Raw genomic sequence first — 15740 nt, 5'->3', positions numbered from 1 at the left:
AGACATGATATGAGCACAGCCACACTGTGATGAATGCTTCCACAAAACTCAGACCGATCAAGGAGCACTGCAGTGAGAACATTTAGAAATGCCCTTACATTTAGAAACACAGATTTGTGGGTTTTTATGCGCAAAATAAACAGGTTAAATGTGGACCGGTGAAGAACTACAGTACTAGGCTTGCTCACACCAAACCATTTTGATCATTTTGATTTGAAACCCGAACAGCTCCTAAATATCATCAGCAGATATCTGTGCCAAGATTGCAAATAAATATAAATACACAGCATGAGGCTAAGAAAAAACAAATATGGCAGAGACATACAATGAGATATTGACTGGTGACCGGAATTGCACAATTTTCAGATGATCGACTCTGTTAAGTGACCTCAAAATTGGATCTTTTTCCAAACAGTGAACACATCATATTTAAACACTACCAAATAGAGTGGACAGCACCTTTTCTGCGAGGACATGTTTACTAAGCTCAAATGTCAGTAAAGTATTTGAAAATGAAGCCAGATATTAAAAAGCAATTTGAAAGGAGACAGGATTCCAATGGTTCATTCACCTGTCAGACTGTGAAACAGGAAGTCTCATTCTATACGAAGGCTTAATACAGAACAGAAAAAAAAAAATTATTCTCCTGAACTTTCAACCTCTGTCCTTCATGGAACATGATAAATAATGAAATCAGAGTGTTAAGATAAAGGTTTACATTTTATTGAGAAAATAGTACTGCACTAACAGCTAGAGGCTAAAGTTAGTTTTAGATGTTAAAACTCATTTTTGCCTCATTTTGTCTCAAATCTACCACATCTCAGTAATGTACTAGTTACTCCGATGTAACTTGTACGTCTCAGTTGCTGTTAGGTGATGAAAAGTTTCAATTAAATTTGATCTGCCTTATTTTGTCCCACTTGTTTTAGTCCAAATTCCACTTTGACATTATTGATTGCTAGTTTGGCTCTAAATGTAAATCAGATGGTTCCAAATTCTACATTCATTACATTTACATGAAGACGTGTTTTTTTGAGAGTTAATACCCTATCTCATGTATCACAAAGACATCAGATAACTTTCCTCTCCATGCAAATATGTGGTTTAAAATCAAAAGATAAAGAGACATCTGTGGATGCCTACATGTGGTGAAAGTTGCTACAGTTTACTAAGTGGGCTAACCAAGCTCCTTTGTAATGTCGCTTAATTTCATCAGCACATAAGGCCAACAAGGTCTACGTTTTCTATTGCAATAGCAATGACTAGACAACCTAGAATATCTAGACGGATGTCCACAGACAACCATTAGCTTGAACATCACTCCTAAAAAAGCTATTTTAATCTATACTCTATAGAAAATGTAGATTACTATCTGAACTGTGAGATTTTGAAAGAATGCCAACAGAGCATGACACAGGACAAATTTCAGAGTCCTGTTTGCTGTACTCTGTCTAAACTTCCTGTTACCTGCTGAAAGTCTTGCTCTCTCTCCCTTCCCCACTGGATGAACCAGACATTTCTCAACATGTCCTCGAAAACAGTTTCCTTTCAAATAGTGTCTTAAATCTCATTGATACTGACAGAAGCTAATGTGTCTTCTTTTTCCCTCAGCAGTGGTGTCCTAACCAGAGAGTATAATCTGGTAGTGTTTATTAATCGATTTTCACCAATAAGAAATGGATGGATTCTTCAATTTCCATTCAGACAGTAACTGGTCAGTCCTTAACAAGTGAAAAAGTCATATGATTTCATTATATTCTCATCTAGCAATTTGTTGTTTTACAAAAAAAAGAGAAAACTTGCATATTTGTTATTTAATTAATCCTGATTAGGCTGTCCCAGCATTTAACTTGTGACTCTATGTCCTCCTTTTTTATAAACAGAAAATCTATAATTAACCTGTGGCTTTTAATTAAGCAGCAAATACTTTGACTCTCAAAAGCTGTTTGAATCACTAATGAAAATGCACGAAAATTGCAAAGTTGTTTTAAAGCTTATTTTTTCAGGTCTAACACTGCCATGAAGGAGTTACAGCTTTAAAATTAGAATAAAAACAATTTGGTCTGGACTTGATTTTATTAATAAAAGAACATTGAAAAGTGTTTAACAAAACAATCTGAATGCAAACCTAGCTTTGCATAATTGGCAAGCTGACTTATGCTAATTAAGAAGGTTCTACATCCTTGCATAGACGATGATGGATATGGTCTGGTTATTTTATATGCATTGAAATCTGTTTGCCTGCTCATTACATGAAGAATAAATGTGGGTGGTTGGAGCTTTATGTAGAACAAGATGTAATGGTTTTGAGTTTCTGTGTAATGTAAATGAGACTGTGGAGCAGTTAAGGGAGGTGCCACATTTCAAAGTAAATCAGAGATGTGAGAATCTCAGTGGGTTATCTACATTGGCCCCTCCACCTCTCTGGGAATGACGACTCCCAACCCCCATTTTATTTTTCCAATAAATTTTGGAGGGTTAGTGTGGAGACGTCCTGACACAAGTCCCTGTCAAAAGGCTGCGAGGAGGTTAATGTAAATGAAAAATGGTTGCGAGTTGATATTCTGTGCTGCCAGCACTTCCACAGATGGCAATCTGTTATCATTACTATTCATCCTTAGGAATTATCATAATTAGCTGAGCTCAGATCTTAATGATTTGGCTGAGAAAATCAGCACATTTTGTGATGGAGCAGGATTATCTCTTGCACTTTGTGCTTGTTTAGGATTAACATTTAGGTTTGTCTTGAACTTTTATTTAGGCAGTTTAAATCAGTGTGCCCTTTCTACTCACATGAAGTATGCAGACACCTTTTTTATGATGGTGAAGTTTATTTGCTTTATCTAAATGTGTAATTAAATGCCTAAATACCTACTTTTTTCTTTGTAACCTACGTGTGGCCATGATTTATGCTATCTTTGCAGTTACAGTCATTGCAGGTCACTAATTTCTGTAGACTCTACAGTTATTGATCATGTCTGCCCCCCTGCTTCAGTAGAACTGGTCCAAAACACAGCACATGAATAATTAAAAAGCCAGTTAAAAAGATGAATGAGGGGAATAAACCCTCCTTCCGTTGTTAAAGCAAGACCAAATAAATGTCTGTATTAGCACATTGAAGCACAAACACTCCCCTCTTTCTGTTTGTGTTGTGAGGATATCTGTGTGCAGAGAAGGCTTGGAAGATTTATTCATTTTAGATGTGCAAACCTTGATATTTAATAAAAAATAAATGCACAAAATTGCACATCCTCAACAAGCTCTCAATTTTAAAATCATTTTTGCAGTGAAAATGTTAACATTCAGCTAATTGCTCCTTGTGTTGTGTTTGTGCCCCTCAGCGCTGCTTACATGTCGACCTGATGAGTTCCAGTGTGGCGACGGCTCCTGTATCCATGGCACCAAACAGTGTAATAAAGTCCACGACTGCCCGGATTACAGTGATGAGGCTGGCTGTGTAAATGGTAACTTATCACATGTGTACTTCTTCTTATTTGGGTAGTGAAATGTTTGCTTTAAAATCTAAGTTACGCTGTTTTTTTATTCTCTCTAGCCAAACATAAATGCAATCTTCATTTCCATGCAACAAGCTTCAGGATTTCTTCAGTTGTTTGATTCTAATTTATTTACCCTAAACATTTGTTAATTTAAAATTTTCAATGAGCGCAACTGGGATATGCAGTATAAACATCTCAGATGGCTTGATAATCTCTAAGAAAGAACACTTAGGAGTATGGACATAAAAAAAATCTATTTTTGTATTTACTCTAACCATTCACAATATATCCCTGTACTAAAGCATTGTGCAAAACAATAAGAAACTATCAGTATCTCACTAACAGACATATATCAATTTAGTGGTTTAGTGGATAACAAGAAGCTAAATGTCACATATTATAAACTTTAAAATGACTTAAATCCACTGCTGTGTAAAATCTCCGTTACCCCATTTTGTCATTTTACAACCAAACTTTAATGTAATTTATTAGGATTCAGTAATAAAAATAACTCAGAGTAACATGGAAGAAAGATTATACATTGTTGTCACAGTTTTTAAATATATTTTTGTTTTACATACAAATCAAAAGTCAAGCAATTAGCAAATGGACTTGGCAAATTATATTGTGTTGGTTACACAATAAGATTTCAGATGGTTTTTTTAGATAGCATCCTGGAAGACTGCAGACAAGTCAGGAATGAGGCTTTGAAAAACTTCAAATCATGGTTATGTTATAAAACAACATCAAAAGCTTCAAATCTTGTGTAGCACTATCATCAGAAAAGATAAAGTGTGTGAAACAACACACACTTTAAAATCCAAGATAATGGCAGCTGTTCACAGCTAGCCATATAGGGAATACAGAAAACATGTGGAAAAAGTTCCTTTAGTGAAACAGGATTATGATTAAATGTGCGACGACTGGGAAAAGTAGTTTAGAAAGTTGCCAGTTCAGTTCAGAAATGATTTGCGGTCACATGTAAATGTGGCCTTGATCAAGGTACTCAACACCAAATACATATTTTACATTTTGTTCATTTTTCTGCTTGAAGCTGAATGAATGTGACTCTACTGTACGAGCACTTTGAGTGGTTGTTATAACTACAAAACTGTTAGACAAATTTAGTTAATTTAAATTTTCGAAAATAAAAATGCAAAGTAAAACCCCTTTTTTTTTTCATTTTCTTTCCAGTTACAAAGTGTGACGGACCAAAAAAGTTCCGCTGTAAGAACGGAGAGTGTATCGACAGCAGCAAGGTGTGCGACAGTGTAAAAGACTGCAAAGACTGGTCTGATGAGCCAGTGAAAGAGTGTGGTAAGATCATCTCACTTCAAACAGACAAAACCCTGAGATATTCTGAGGCTTATCAGTCTTCACCACCTCAGATGTGCCAGAGTGATATACCTGCAAATGTATGAGCAGTATAAATTGTGTGGGTGGTCGCTTCTCGTGGAAACGGGAGATTCATTCGATCAAGGCTGGGTAAATTAGGACACTTCTCAGCTGTGTGTCGTGATCAAAGAACTGAGAGGCCCAGCTCTCTCTTACTGCAATCTTGAGCAGGAAAACGTGACTGCACTACATTATCTATAAGGAGTCATGCAGACTGTCACTTTGTCACACATAATTACCACATCTTGATCTCTAATCACACATTTCTAATTAGATGCAAAGCAAACAGAGAGGGACAGATGGAACATCCAACCTCATAATGAGATCAATAAAGTTTGTTTTTTTATTTTAAAAAATGTAAGGAACCTCCTGTAATTTCAGATGAAGTTATTTGCATCACATCGGTAAGTATTGTCTTAGAGTGCTTAAAAAAGTGTCTTAAGTTTCTCAGGAAGCTGCTCTATACCATGTTTTCTCTGAAGTGGAGTATATCGTCATTTTACTGTATGTGAATGGAAAATTTTATAAGGGCAGGTTGTCCTTCAAGGTCACTCTGATCTGTAAGGAGATATGTATATGTTATTATTATATTACCCAATGATCATAGCATTGATATTACATACAATTTATTTTCGTAGCAAAATAATATTTTGAACAATTTCAAGTCTTTACTGCACTGTTTTTATTTCTGTTTCATTTTTGTTGAAATGGGCCTTCAGAGCTAAATCCTAGAAATTATTTGTCAGTTTATTACAAAACCCATCCTAAACATCCACAGAACTTTCTGTAAAGTTACTGTGCTGCTAATTTTTTTTTTTTTAAACTTTTATTCACCTAAAGCCTCTCACCTTTTAAAAGCATTTTGAACTAGGAAATGATAGCATGTATGTTCTTACCAGTTAAAAGGTTAAATATTATTTTCAGTTGGAATGTTATTGGATCAGATTCCTGCTTAAGGCATATTTAATCGACCGATGCTGGAGGTTTTGACAAGTTGTGCCCTGGATGTGCAGTGATCTTTATTTGAGCCACAAATACATTACCCAGCCAGCCAGTCAGCCGTGCATCAATGTTTTGGCAATTTTTGTGTGCAAAACTAAGCATATTGCTTTCTTGATTTAGCAAATCTGGATTTTCCTCAGAAATCTGAGTGGTTTGGTCAGATTGCCAACATGTAGTCAGAAAATTATAGCTGCTTTCTTAAACTATTTAACCTTGTGCTGAAGTTTCAATTGAAGACTATCTTGGAAAAATTTCTGTTGGGGCAAAGTATTTTTCATCATCATAAAAACAAACAGAGACCACAATGTAACCAAATGTCCTTTGTTACTAAGCTAAGAGATCAAGTACTAATGTAGACCATGCAATGCATGTGTAGCCATTTACCTTCCTGCAAACTAAAACTAATCTTTCTTGTATGATACATTGTTCTGTTATATATATATATTTTTTTGTAAGTGGTATTAGATTGGGATTTGGTAACTCTAAATCCTTAATGGAGGAAATATAAAACCTGCAAAATATGCTAAAATATATTGTTAGATGTCAGAACAAGTGTCCAGTGGCACTTATGAATCTTGTGAATTTCTCAAACAAATGGTCTGCTTAACAGTTTTCTAGTTTTGCACCATTTTCCACAACACTTGTTCTCTCTTTAATGAGAATTTTTTTAATGACTATTTATCCTCTCCACTCTTTGGTGTGCCAATATTTTTGTACAAGACAACTATAAAACCAAGAATCTTTTCCATGATCATGTGGGTCATAACATGCCCATAATTCATCACAAAAATATATTTCAATTGGGTTTTGCTTTGCAGTTCCAATACTTATAAGCCAAAGTGTATTATAAGTAAAGTATTGAAATATATCAGTCTACGTTTAATGAAATTCTTTAATATTTTTCACTTTTTGAATTGGATTACTAAAAGAAAACACAATTCAGTGATATAATTTATTAATCTTCACCTTCATGAATGAAATGAACAGAACAATAGTTTTCACAAAACCGACAGATTTTTTTATTTTATTTCTTTTTTGTGCATTTATTACAGGGTGAATTACGACTTTAATTTCACCTAAAGACTATTCTAATCAAGTTTTTAGTCATTCTTGGCTTCTTTTCTCGTTGTCTCTCTGTCTCACTCAAAGTCTCTGTCCCTCAGCCGTACCTGTAGCCTTAAGCCTAAATCTTTAATGTAAATCTGTAATGAAGTACCGGCTTCAGCTCTGCAGTGATCTCTCTTGGTTCCCTGGAGGGTGATTGAAAGACAAAGGGACATAAGTGGTGGTGCAGAAATAGACATAAAACGGTTTGGAAGGAAAATAGGGAGAATCCAATCAGGTCTTCTTGTAGACAAAAAGAGGAGGAAATGGAGAAAAATAAACGTGGAGGTGCTTGTCTGACACTTGGCTATTAAAGTGAAGTGGTACCTGGTTCAGAATGGGTTCTTTTACTGTGGAAACTGTACTACCCAGCTATGAACAAGCTAATAATTGAAGCAAACACAATTTTCTGCCACATTTCTATGGCTTTTAAGCTTACTAGCCTTCTGAATGGAAATTCTGATGTATACAGGCACACTTGACAGGGTAGAATTATCTTGACTGGCAGGTTGATTAAAACTATCCACACACACCATCTGGGCCGCTTTGTCTTTCTGTCCAGCATTTTCTTTGTGCGCTTTGCAGCCTGAATTATTCTAACCAAAAAATCTGCTGGAGTTATTTCATCAATATTCAGCTGCTCTTCACTTCCCTCTGTTCCTCCGCTCACTTGTCTGTCTTTTTCCTCCATCCCTCCCGCCCTGCCGTTCCTCTCTCCGCAGGCCTGAACGAGTGTGCAGACAACAATGGCGGGTGCTCCCACATTTGCAGAGACCGGAGAATTGGTTATGAGTGTGACTGCCCCTCCGGGTACAAACTCCTGGACAAAAAGACTTGTGGAGGTAAAGAAAATACTTTATGCAGGATACTGCTGTTTTAATGGTGTGAACCTGGGTGCTCGTCTGAGCTCATCCAATCAAAATATCATCTAAACCTTTTTAGTCTTTTTCATTCCTCCTTTTTTTGCTTAAAAAATACCTTTTATATTCAAATTGGTTGTCTATTGTGACCCTTTGATTCTCTGTCTAGAAACCCAGTCTGAATCATACCTCTCCTCAATTATTCCAATAAAACATGCATAATCTAAAAAGCAGTTTTGCTAATCATATTTTTAACTTCGACCAGATAGACCTAAAATTAATAATCCCCCACTCCAAATTATTTTTATTATCAAAATGCACAAACTAGCAGCTGAAACAAATCAAACTAAACTATTTGATAATATTTCAGGCTTTTTCTCTAAATTAACATACAAAGTTCTGCTTTTAATGAAGTCTCAGAATTTGTTGACCCCTTTATGACGAGGATCTTTAATATTTAGGAAAGCACAGCTTTGCTGTAATCAACTATAAATGCTGCTCACACAAAATTAATGTTATTGGGTTGGTTGTTTTCAATAGAGTTTGTGAAATTTCACCATGGATTGGGAATAGATTTCACAGTAGCTGACTGCGATATCCACGGCAATATCTTCAAGGAGTTCTTCTTCAAAGTAGGCCTGCTGCTTCTCCACATTAAAGGGAGTCAGTTGAGGTGGTTTTAATATCTCATTGGGATCCCCCTCAGTGCCTTCCCTGGCACTCAGAAGTCACTGAAGGTATTATATATCCCATCATACCTGGGAACGCCTTGGGAACCCCAATATTGAGCTGGAGGATGTCGCTTGGGAGAGGAACGTGTAGCTTCTCTCTCCATCTTGCTGCCCCTGAATCCTGATTTTAGATATATGGAAAAACAATGGCTGGGGTGAATAATTTTTAGCAAGACCTTTAATAAATATTTAAGGATGCTTTGTTAATGACTGGCATTTTCACAAAACAAATTTGAACTTTTTTTCTTTCTTGACTCAATTCTAGTGAGATTTTCCAATCCATCTACATGTAAAAAAAAACGAACATGAAAGGCAAACTGAAAATTTCAGTTGTACTTGTGCTGGGGTGCTTTCAACTAGATGATCTTGTATAGCAATGTCTTGGAGCAGAGCAGATAGAGTGGTGTACAGAGAAGGAGGAAGGACAAAGCATCAGGACTCACAGATGGGCAAGACTATGAGCTCTGGGAATTCCTCTGTACAAGCAGAGATGCAACTGATTTATTTGTTTTTTTCTCTGCCTCATCAAAATGATTCTGGTCTTATGGGAAGCTTCACAGCTGCTCACAATAGATGAATGAAATTACTCTCCTTTTCAGTCTATTGTTTCCTTTCGCAGCCAAATGTTTGTCTTGTTTCTTACGGAACTTATTTTGAAACTATTGCAAGAAGATTTAACTCAGTTTTTCTTGATTGTCTCTGAATGGTGATCAGCAGGTTAAGTAAAGATTTTTTTTTTATTCTTTGCATTCAGAATTGGAAAGTCAGGCTTCAAGCAAAATCTAAAATTGGTATTGATCAGGAAAAGCGTAATCTGTGAATCTAATGATTTCCTTACACTTTCTAAATAAGCAATATTCTGAAAACATATTACATTGTCTGTAGCTAGTTTATATTATTTTTACATTGATTTACATTCTCTTTATGTTCCTCTTTCCATAGACATAGATGAGTGTGAGAACCCAGATGCCTGCAGCCAGATCTGCATCAATTACAAAGGGGATTATAAATGTGAGTGCTATGAAGGCTACGAGATGGACCCTGCCTCAAAGACCTGCAAAGCTGTGGGTAAGCCAGTTATTCACTCGGGAGAAGGCATACACACTGCCACAGATTGATGTTCTCACCAAAATCCATTCATGAGCCCATATATACTTGAGCAAATTCACACATCAACACTCACCCTTGTATAAACACCAATTACTCATCCATTCCAGCACCCCTAACTACAATGTGACATCCTACACCATTCTCACTCAGCGGGACTCTGAAAAGAGAGGCTTGTTTCGTATGCAGGACCCGCACAGCAATCTGTTCAAAGATAAATATTTGCCATCCTTTTTTTTAGTCCACAATAATGGCAAGTTTGCAGCCAGCCGCCTCTGCTTTCCCTGGGGTGTCAGGAGAAGGATGTTGTGTGGGTAAAGGGTCTGCACTCACTGCAGGACACAGGCAGGGTCTGTAACCCTTATTTGCTGGCAAGATCTCTCTGAGCAGCGTAATGAATAAAAAATATAATCCCATGCTCTGGAGTGGGCTGGACAATGAGAAGTAATTCATTTCTTTATCACGAAGTAAAAATGCAGTGGAGTAGTTCCCAAAAGGTGAGCACTGAACCAGTTCAATCACTTCTAAACCCCATAACTTTAGAAACACACTTCTATTTTTTCAAAATAAAAGCACTGTTTGATTAATTGAGAATGTAGATATTCACTGTTTGTTCTTGAACATAAATCCTGATTTAGATTTCTAATGAGATGAATAATGCACTTATTAAATTGATGACAGCCTAGTTACTTGTTGAACAAAGTGTATTATTGAACAGGAGATTAGGTTTAAGGTCTATGTGTTTCAAACAAAAAAGTGTGTGCGCAGAATATATCAGCAGCAATGCTTCACTATTGCCAAACTTGGGGGCATGCATCCAAATAGACAAAGTAAAAGCAGACTTGGACCAGAAGTAAGTGACTTGTAAATAGAAAGGCACTGATCAGATTTGTTGCTGATTTGTAACCAGCTTTAGTTTTAGGGTGGTTAGTGTTGGTAGTGTTTCTAAAACAGCACTCTCCATGTACATTTCCAAATCTACATTCATTATGTAAACTGATTTAAAGCTCAAAAAAATAAAATGGAACAACTTTGCTTTACTCAGTTATCCGCTGAAAGTCTGACTCTCCCTAACTCACCCGAATAATGAGCTGTGGTCATGTGCTGACATGTGACAGTAAATATTATTATTATATTGAATATATTGGTACATTTTTACTTATGACCGTGCTAAAACATCTCTTTTAGCATGGCCGGCTTCAGTCAGGTAGACATGAACAATCCATGAATGAATAAGCAGTCTAGCAATTTTATGCCTCTGTATTGCAAATTCTACTCTATGCGTATTATATTAGACCAAGAAAACATGCTTATTGGTAAATTCTAGTATATGATGATGTGAAAAATGGCTGTTCATGTTACACACTTGACCACTCTGTTATATGTTGTAAGTTGGTTTGTTGGTTAACCCATTGCTGTAAAACTATTTTGGTACTGAGGATCTCTACCAGCTTTGGTCAATTCATGATCGCTGCAAGAAAGTCGCAACATTTTTTCAACACTTCTACCTAACAAACTTGTTTTATTTTACTAAAGATGTGTTTTGTACAGTCATACCTCAAGAAGAATGAAAGGAACTCGGAATCTGCATATTTCTGATCAGTACCTTTGAAAAGACTTACACAGCAAATTAACTTTTCAACATGAAATGAGGGAGAAAGCATGTTTTTGGTAATTATCGTCTTAGGTTAAGTCATTATAGGGAAAGCTGGTCTGGTAATGAGAGTGCTTAAAGCAGAAAACATATCCTCACTCTGAAGCTAAGTGGCATAAAAACCCCCATTGATTGCTCAGTGTCTCTCTGTGTGAATCTTTATTACTGTTAGGCAGAGCAAACAGCTCTTGTTTGAGTCAAAGCTCAATAGTGGCAGGCAGCAAAAAAAGCTGGATGGACAAATTATTTCCATGAATATTTCTGTGCCCAATAAACACTATGTTCCGAAGGAGACAAGAAGAATGAGAGTCTAAAATATGACTGAATTATTGTTGATTGTTCTTCACGTTAATTCCTGTTCAAAGGAAAGCACAGAAGCGGGACAGTAAATACAGAAATGCCAGCGCCGTGAAGCTGAAGTAATGAGGATTTAATGAAGCTCCATTTGTCCGTCAAATCATTCCTATATGCTCGCCCTCAGAAATCAGCATATATATAGCATTTTGTTTCTTCAGACACTTACTTTAAAGAGACGGATCATAATTCGTACACAAATGAAAGTTCCTCGTGATGGAGCAGTATTACACACTGTGATTTGATATGATGTGGGCCAAGTTCCAGTAAGTTTGAATGTGGGATGCATAAATTCATTTTAAATAGTTCTTAAAATCCAAATAAATCTCCAACTCTGTGTGTGTTCTTTTATGCAAATCCCAACATGCAGTTTATGGCTCCCCAGATTAATTTCACAGTAACTGTTAGTCTAGCAATACTAATTAAAAGCAAAGTCTCAGGTCAGAGTCATTATGTGCTTTCTTCTCTAAGCTGGTGTGTGTTTGGGAGCAATAATTTTGATACATAACAGTGCCCATTATGTCCCCTGAGCAAAGTTTTATTTCTCACTTATTGCATTCAGTGTTTTTCCATAAACTTTGAGTGTGCAGCCACTGAAAAACTCAACTTGGGTGAGACTGCGTGTGTGGGGGTGTGTGTGGGCGTGTGTGTGTTAACAAGACAATAAGAAAGGATGAAGAGAAGTAAACAGAAATATCTTGTTGGAATACCTGTTCAAAATTCATTAGTTATGAATGAGAAAAATACTGCAAGGTAAAAATCAGTTGCTTTCTGGATTTCTTTTATCCTTTAACAATCTGAGTATTTATACACAAGTAAACGAAAGATTTTGAAGGCAAGGGAATGACATTACAAAAGCCTCACTAACAGCACAGTAAAAAAAAAACAGAACAGGTTGTTGCAACGTTGCAGAAACCAATCTGTAAACTGTCTGTGGACCAAACAAACCTACTTATTTTATCTTTTGTCTGTGGTGTACTGGGAGCGTTACCACAGCGCCAGGAGCAGCGTGAGCCACACTTGACAGTTTGAGAACACACTTTTCAAATTGGCTTTAAAGCTGTGGTCAGGTTATTCCCGTGGTGGCTCATGGGACCAAAGATACAGCCTGGTGTTGTCAAACGCATCTCACAATTTTTCATCGTTCTGTGGTTTTGAAGATAAGATTTTTTTATCTGCAAAATACTATGCACTGTTAATTCTGAAAACGTTTATATCGATAAGGTCCAAATGATGTTTCTGGACTTTCAAGATTTAACTATAGCCATGTGATGTTTATATTTTCTGGTTTTAGAATCAAACACCTTGCAATAATTTATACACATGCAGAAATTGCATCTGTATATGCAGCTGTTTTGGTTGCCACATTGCACAGTTTTCTAAATGGATGACTTTTCTTCAAAAGCATAAAACCTTTTTTCAAATTATTATTTTATTACTTTTGGAGAGATGCCCATCTGCATAGTGACGCAGTTGGTAGCACTGTGGCCTTGCATCAAGAAGGTCCTGGGTTTGATTCCCAGCCCGGGGTCTTTTTGCATGGAGTTTGCATGTTCTCCCTGTGCATGCATGGGTTCTCTCTGGGTACTCTGGCTTCCTCCCACAGTCCAAAAACAATACTGTTAGGTTAATTGGTCTGTATAAATTCTCCTGACTTGTGAGTGTGTGTGTGTGTGTGTGTGTGTGTGTGTGTGTGTATGTGTATGTGTGTGTGTGTGTGTGTGTGTGTGTGTGTGTGTGTGTGTGTGTGTGCATGGTTGTTTGTCCTGTTTGTCTCGATGTTGCCCTGCGACAGACTGGCAACCTGTCCAGGGTGTACCCCGCCTCTCGCCCGAAATGTCTCACTGGAGAAAGGTGCCCTAGTGGGGCACTACCCCACTAGGGACAAGGGTGTAAGAAAATGGATGGGTGGATGAGATGCCTGTCTAATTGTATCAGAAATTAAAGTTTATAGTTAAACAAAAGTTATTTGAAATCTAAATCTTCCAGGGATATGAATATAATTTTAATCTTGTGATTAAAATCATTATATGCCTTTTGGCATATAAAAATGCGCTAAAGGACACACAGAAAAATATCACGTTTTCCTACATTTTCTTTCTCTCTTTCACTCAACTTATTGTACACTTTGTTTTCCCCTCTACCTACCAGATTGTTGATTTCTCTCTCAACTCATCCGACCTTCACTCTCCTAATTACATCCCCTTACTCCTCAAACCTCCATGACAACACATTCATCCATCACTTTTACTTGTTCCTGTTCGTTTCTTTCTCCATGTCTATCTCTGTCTCTCTCTCAGCGGGTGAAATTGATGGTTACCAACCTACTAGTCAGAGGAAAATGATTGCATCCAAACAATGGTAGAAATGTAATATGTTCTCCCTGCGAAGTAGCGCATGGTAAGCTTAGGAACAAAACTAAAGCGTGGCTCTGTGTGGATGTTTGTGCATGAGTGTGCCTGTTTTATAATTTTTTTAAAGGCTTTAAGTGGCACTTCTGCTTCTCTGGATAGGGGGAAGCTTGAAAAATAGATGTGTAAAATCAATGCGTTGGTAAATGAGGCTAGAAAGATGAGCCTAAAAATTAAGGATTAAAAAAAGTATATGATCTGTATTTTTATTGATAAAAGCTTTTAGTACATCTAGAATTGTATAAAATCTCCCATATCTGCAAGTTTGGAAATCTACCCTTGGTAACTCATAAAATAATTTCCACATTTCTATCCACTAAACATGAGGTCCTTTTGTTATGCTCACTTTTAATCTGCTGAAAAATGTGCCTTAGGGGAACTGGTGTACCAGCTAACAACTTGAATTATGTGGACCTGAAGAAAAGAGCCCAATAACACACTTGACACATGGCTGTACTAAAAATAAAATGATGTGTCATCTCTGTGCTGTTGGTGTACTTTAGTCTGAGGCCCATTTTGTCTCATTGCTTCATATAGCAGCAGGTCACCTGCAGTTAAGCCAAGCAACATAGCACAGCAATCAATTTTCTTCTTTACATGGGGGGAAATTTTATGGCACATGGGGAACTCGAAATATTTTATTTAATTAATCCATTTGTGATAACATGAACCTCCTCCCTTCTTTTTAGGAAAGAGCCCTTGCCTGATGTTTACTAATCGTCATGAAATCCGTCGGATTGACCTGCTGAAGAGCGAATACACACAGGTGGTTCCCACTCTGAAGAATGCTGTGGCCCTGGATGTGGACGTCTCCACTAACAAGATGTTCTGGTGTGATCTGTATCATCGCAAAATATACAGGTACACACAAAAATGTGCACTCAGTCATTGTTGGTTTTAGATATGAGCCACATGGGTGGTTTCCCAGGGCATCATTAGCAGGGGAGTAAAAGGAGCAGATTATCTGACAGGGACTGTGCCTCCAAAAGAATATCCTGGACTTTGATTGGCTTCAGAAGGCATGACTGTATTGTCAGTGAATCACTGATTTTGTCCACTGGCAGTTAAGAAATTTGAAGGAATTCCATCTTTACAAACTGTGATCGTTTCTATTGATGGTTGTATCATGGAAGCAGCCATGAAGAGAATAAAATATGTAGCAGTGAAAGGAAGACATCATGGCCCAGCCAACCTGTTGCTAGTTGTTAAATGTATGTTTAGGGCATCTTTAGTTACAACTGCTAAGAGTCTGAATAAGAGGAAGTTGAATTACAACACAAAAACAACATTTTTGTTTGGTGAAATTTGTTGAGTTTCCTTTTATTGTTGCATTTTGAAGACAAATTAATAATTAAAGTACACTTGGTTCTACTAGGCAACAGGAAATGGGGGCATGGAACAAGGTGCACATCTAAGGCACCATTGCACCTCTACTAGCTCTCTCTGCATACTTCACCGAGTCTGTCACATCCTGCCCCTTCATCTATCCGTCCTGTCTGTTTCAACCGGTCACACCTTCTGCTGGGAAGCTGACACACCTGGAGGGTTGTGTCATCTGCCTGATAGAGAAAGGTGGAGCTGTTTGTCCTTCCTCAAACACATGTGCACACGCCTTCCCACACAGC

The 15740-nt window shown here is 37.2% G+C and overlaps 1 protein-coding gene across 4 annotated transcripts in view; it reads left to right on the top strand.

Moving 5' to 3' along the window:
* lrp8 (low density lipoprotein receptor-related protein 8, apolipoprotein e receptor) overlaps positions 1 to 15740 on the top strand; it is a 161074-nt gene that overhangs the window by 109417 nt on the left and 35917 nt on the right. For all 4 annotated transcript variants that reach the window (XM_028027770.1, XM_028027769.1, XM_028027768.1 and 1 more), the window contains exons 6-10: positions 3342 to 3464; positions 4692 to 4814; positions 7721 to 7840; positions 9532 to 9657; positions 14805 to 14976. In XM_028027770.1, coding sequence (XP_027883571.1) covers positions 3342 to 3464; positions 4692 to 4814; positions 7721 to 7840; positions 9532 to 9657; positions 14805 to 14976 — 664 coding nt within the window. The remainder of the gene's footprint in view (positions 1 to 3341; positions 3465 to 4691; positions 4815 to 7720; positions 7841 to 9531; positions 9658 to 14804; positions 14977 to 15740) is intronic.

This window comes from Xiphophorus couchianus, chromosome 9, assembly GCF_001444195.1.
Source record: "Xiphophorus couchianus chromosome 9, X_couchianus-1.0, whole genome shotgun sequence".
Classification (NCBI taxonomy): Eukaryota; Metazoa; Chordata; class Actinopteri; order Cyprinodontiformes; family Poeciliidae; genus Xiphophorus; species Xiphophorus couchianus.
The sequence above is the reverse complement of the archived record's forward strand: the minus strand, read 5'-3'. Positions and strand labels throughout refer to the sequence as shown.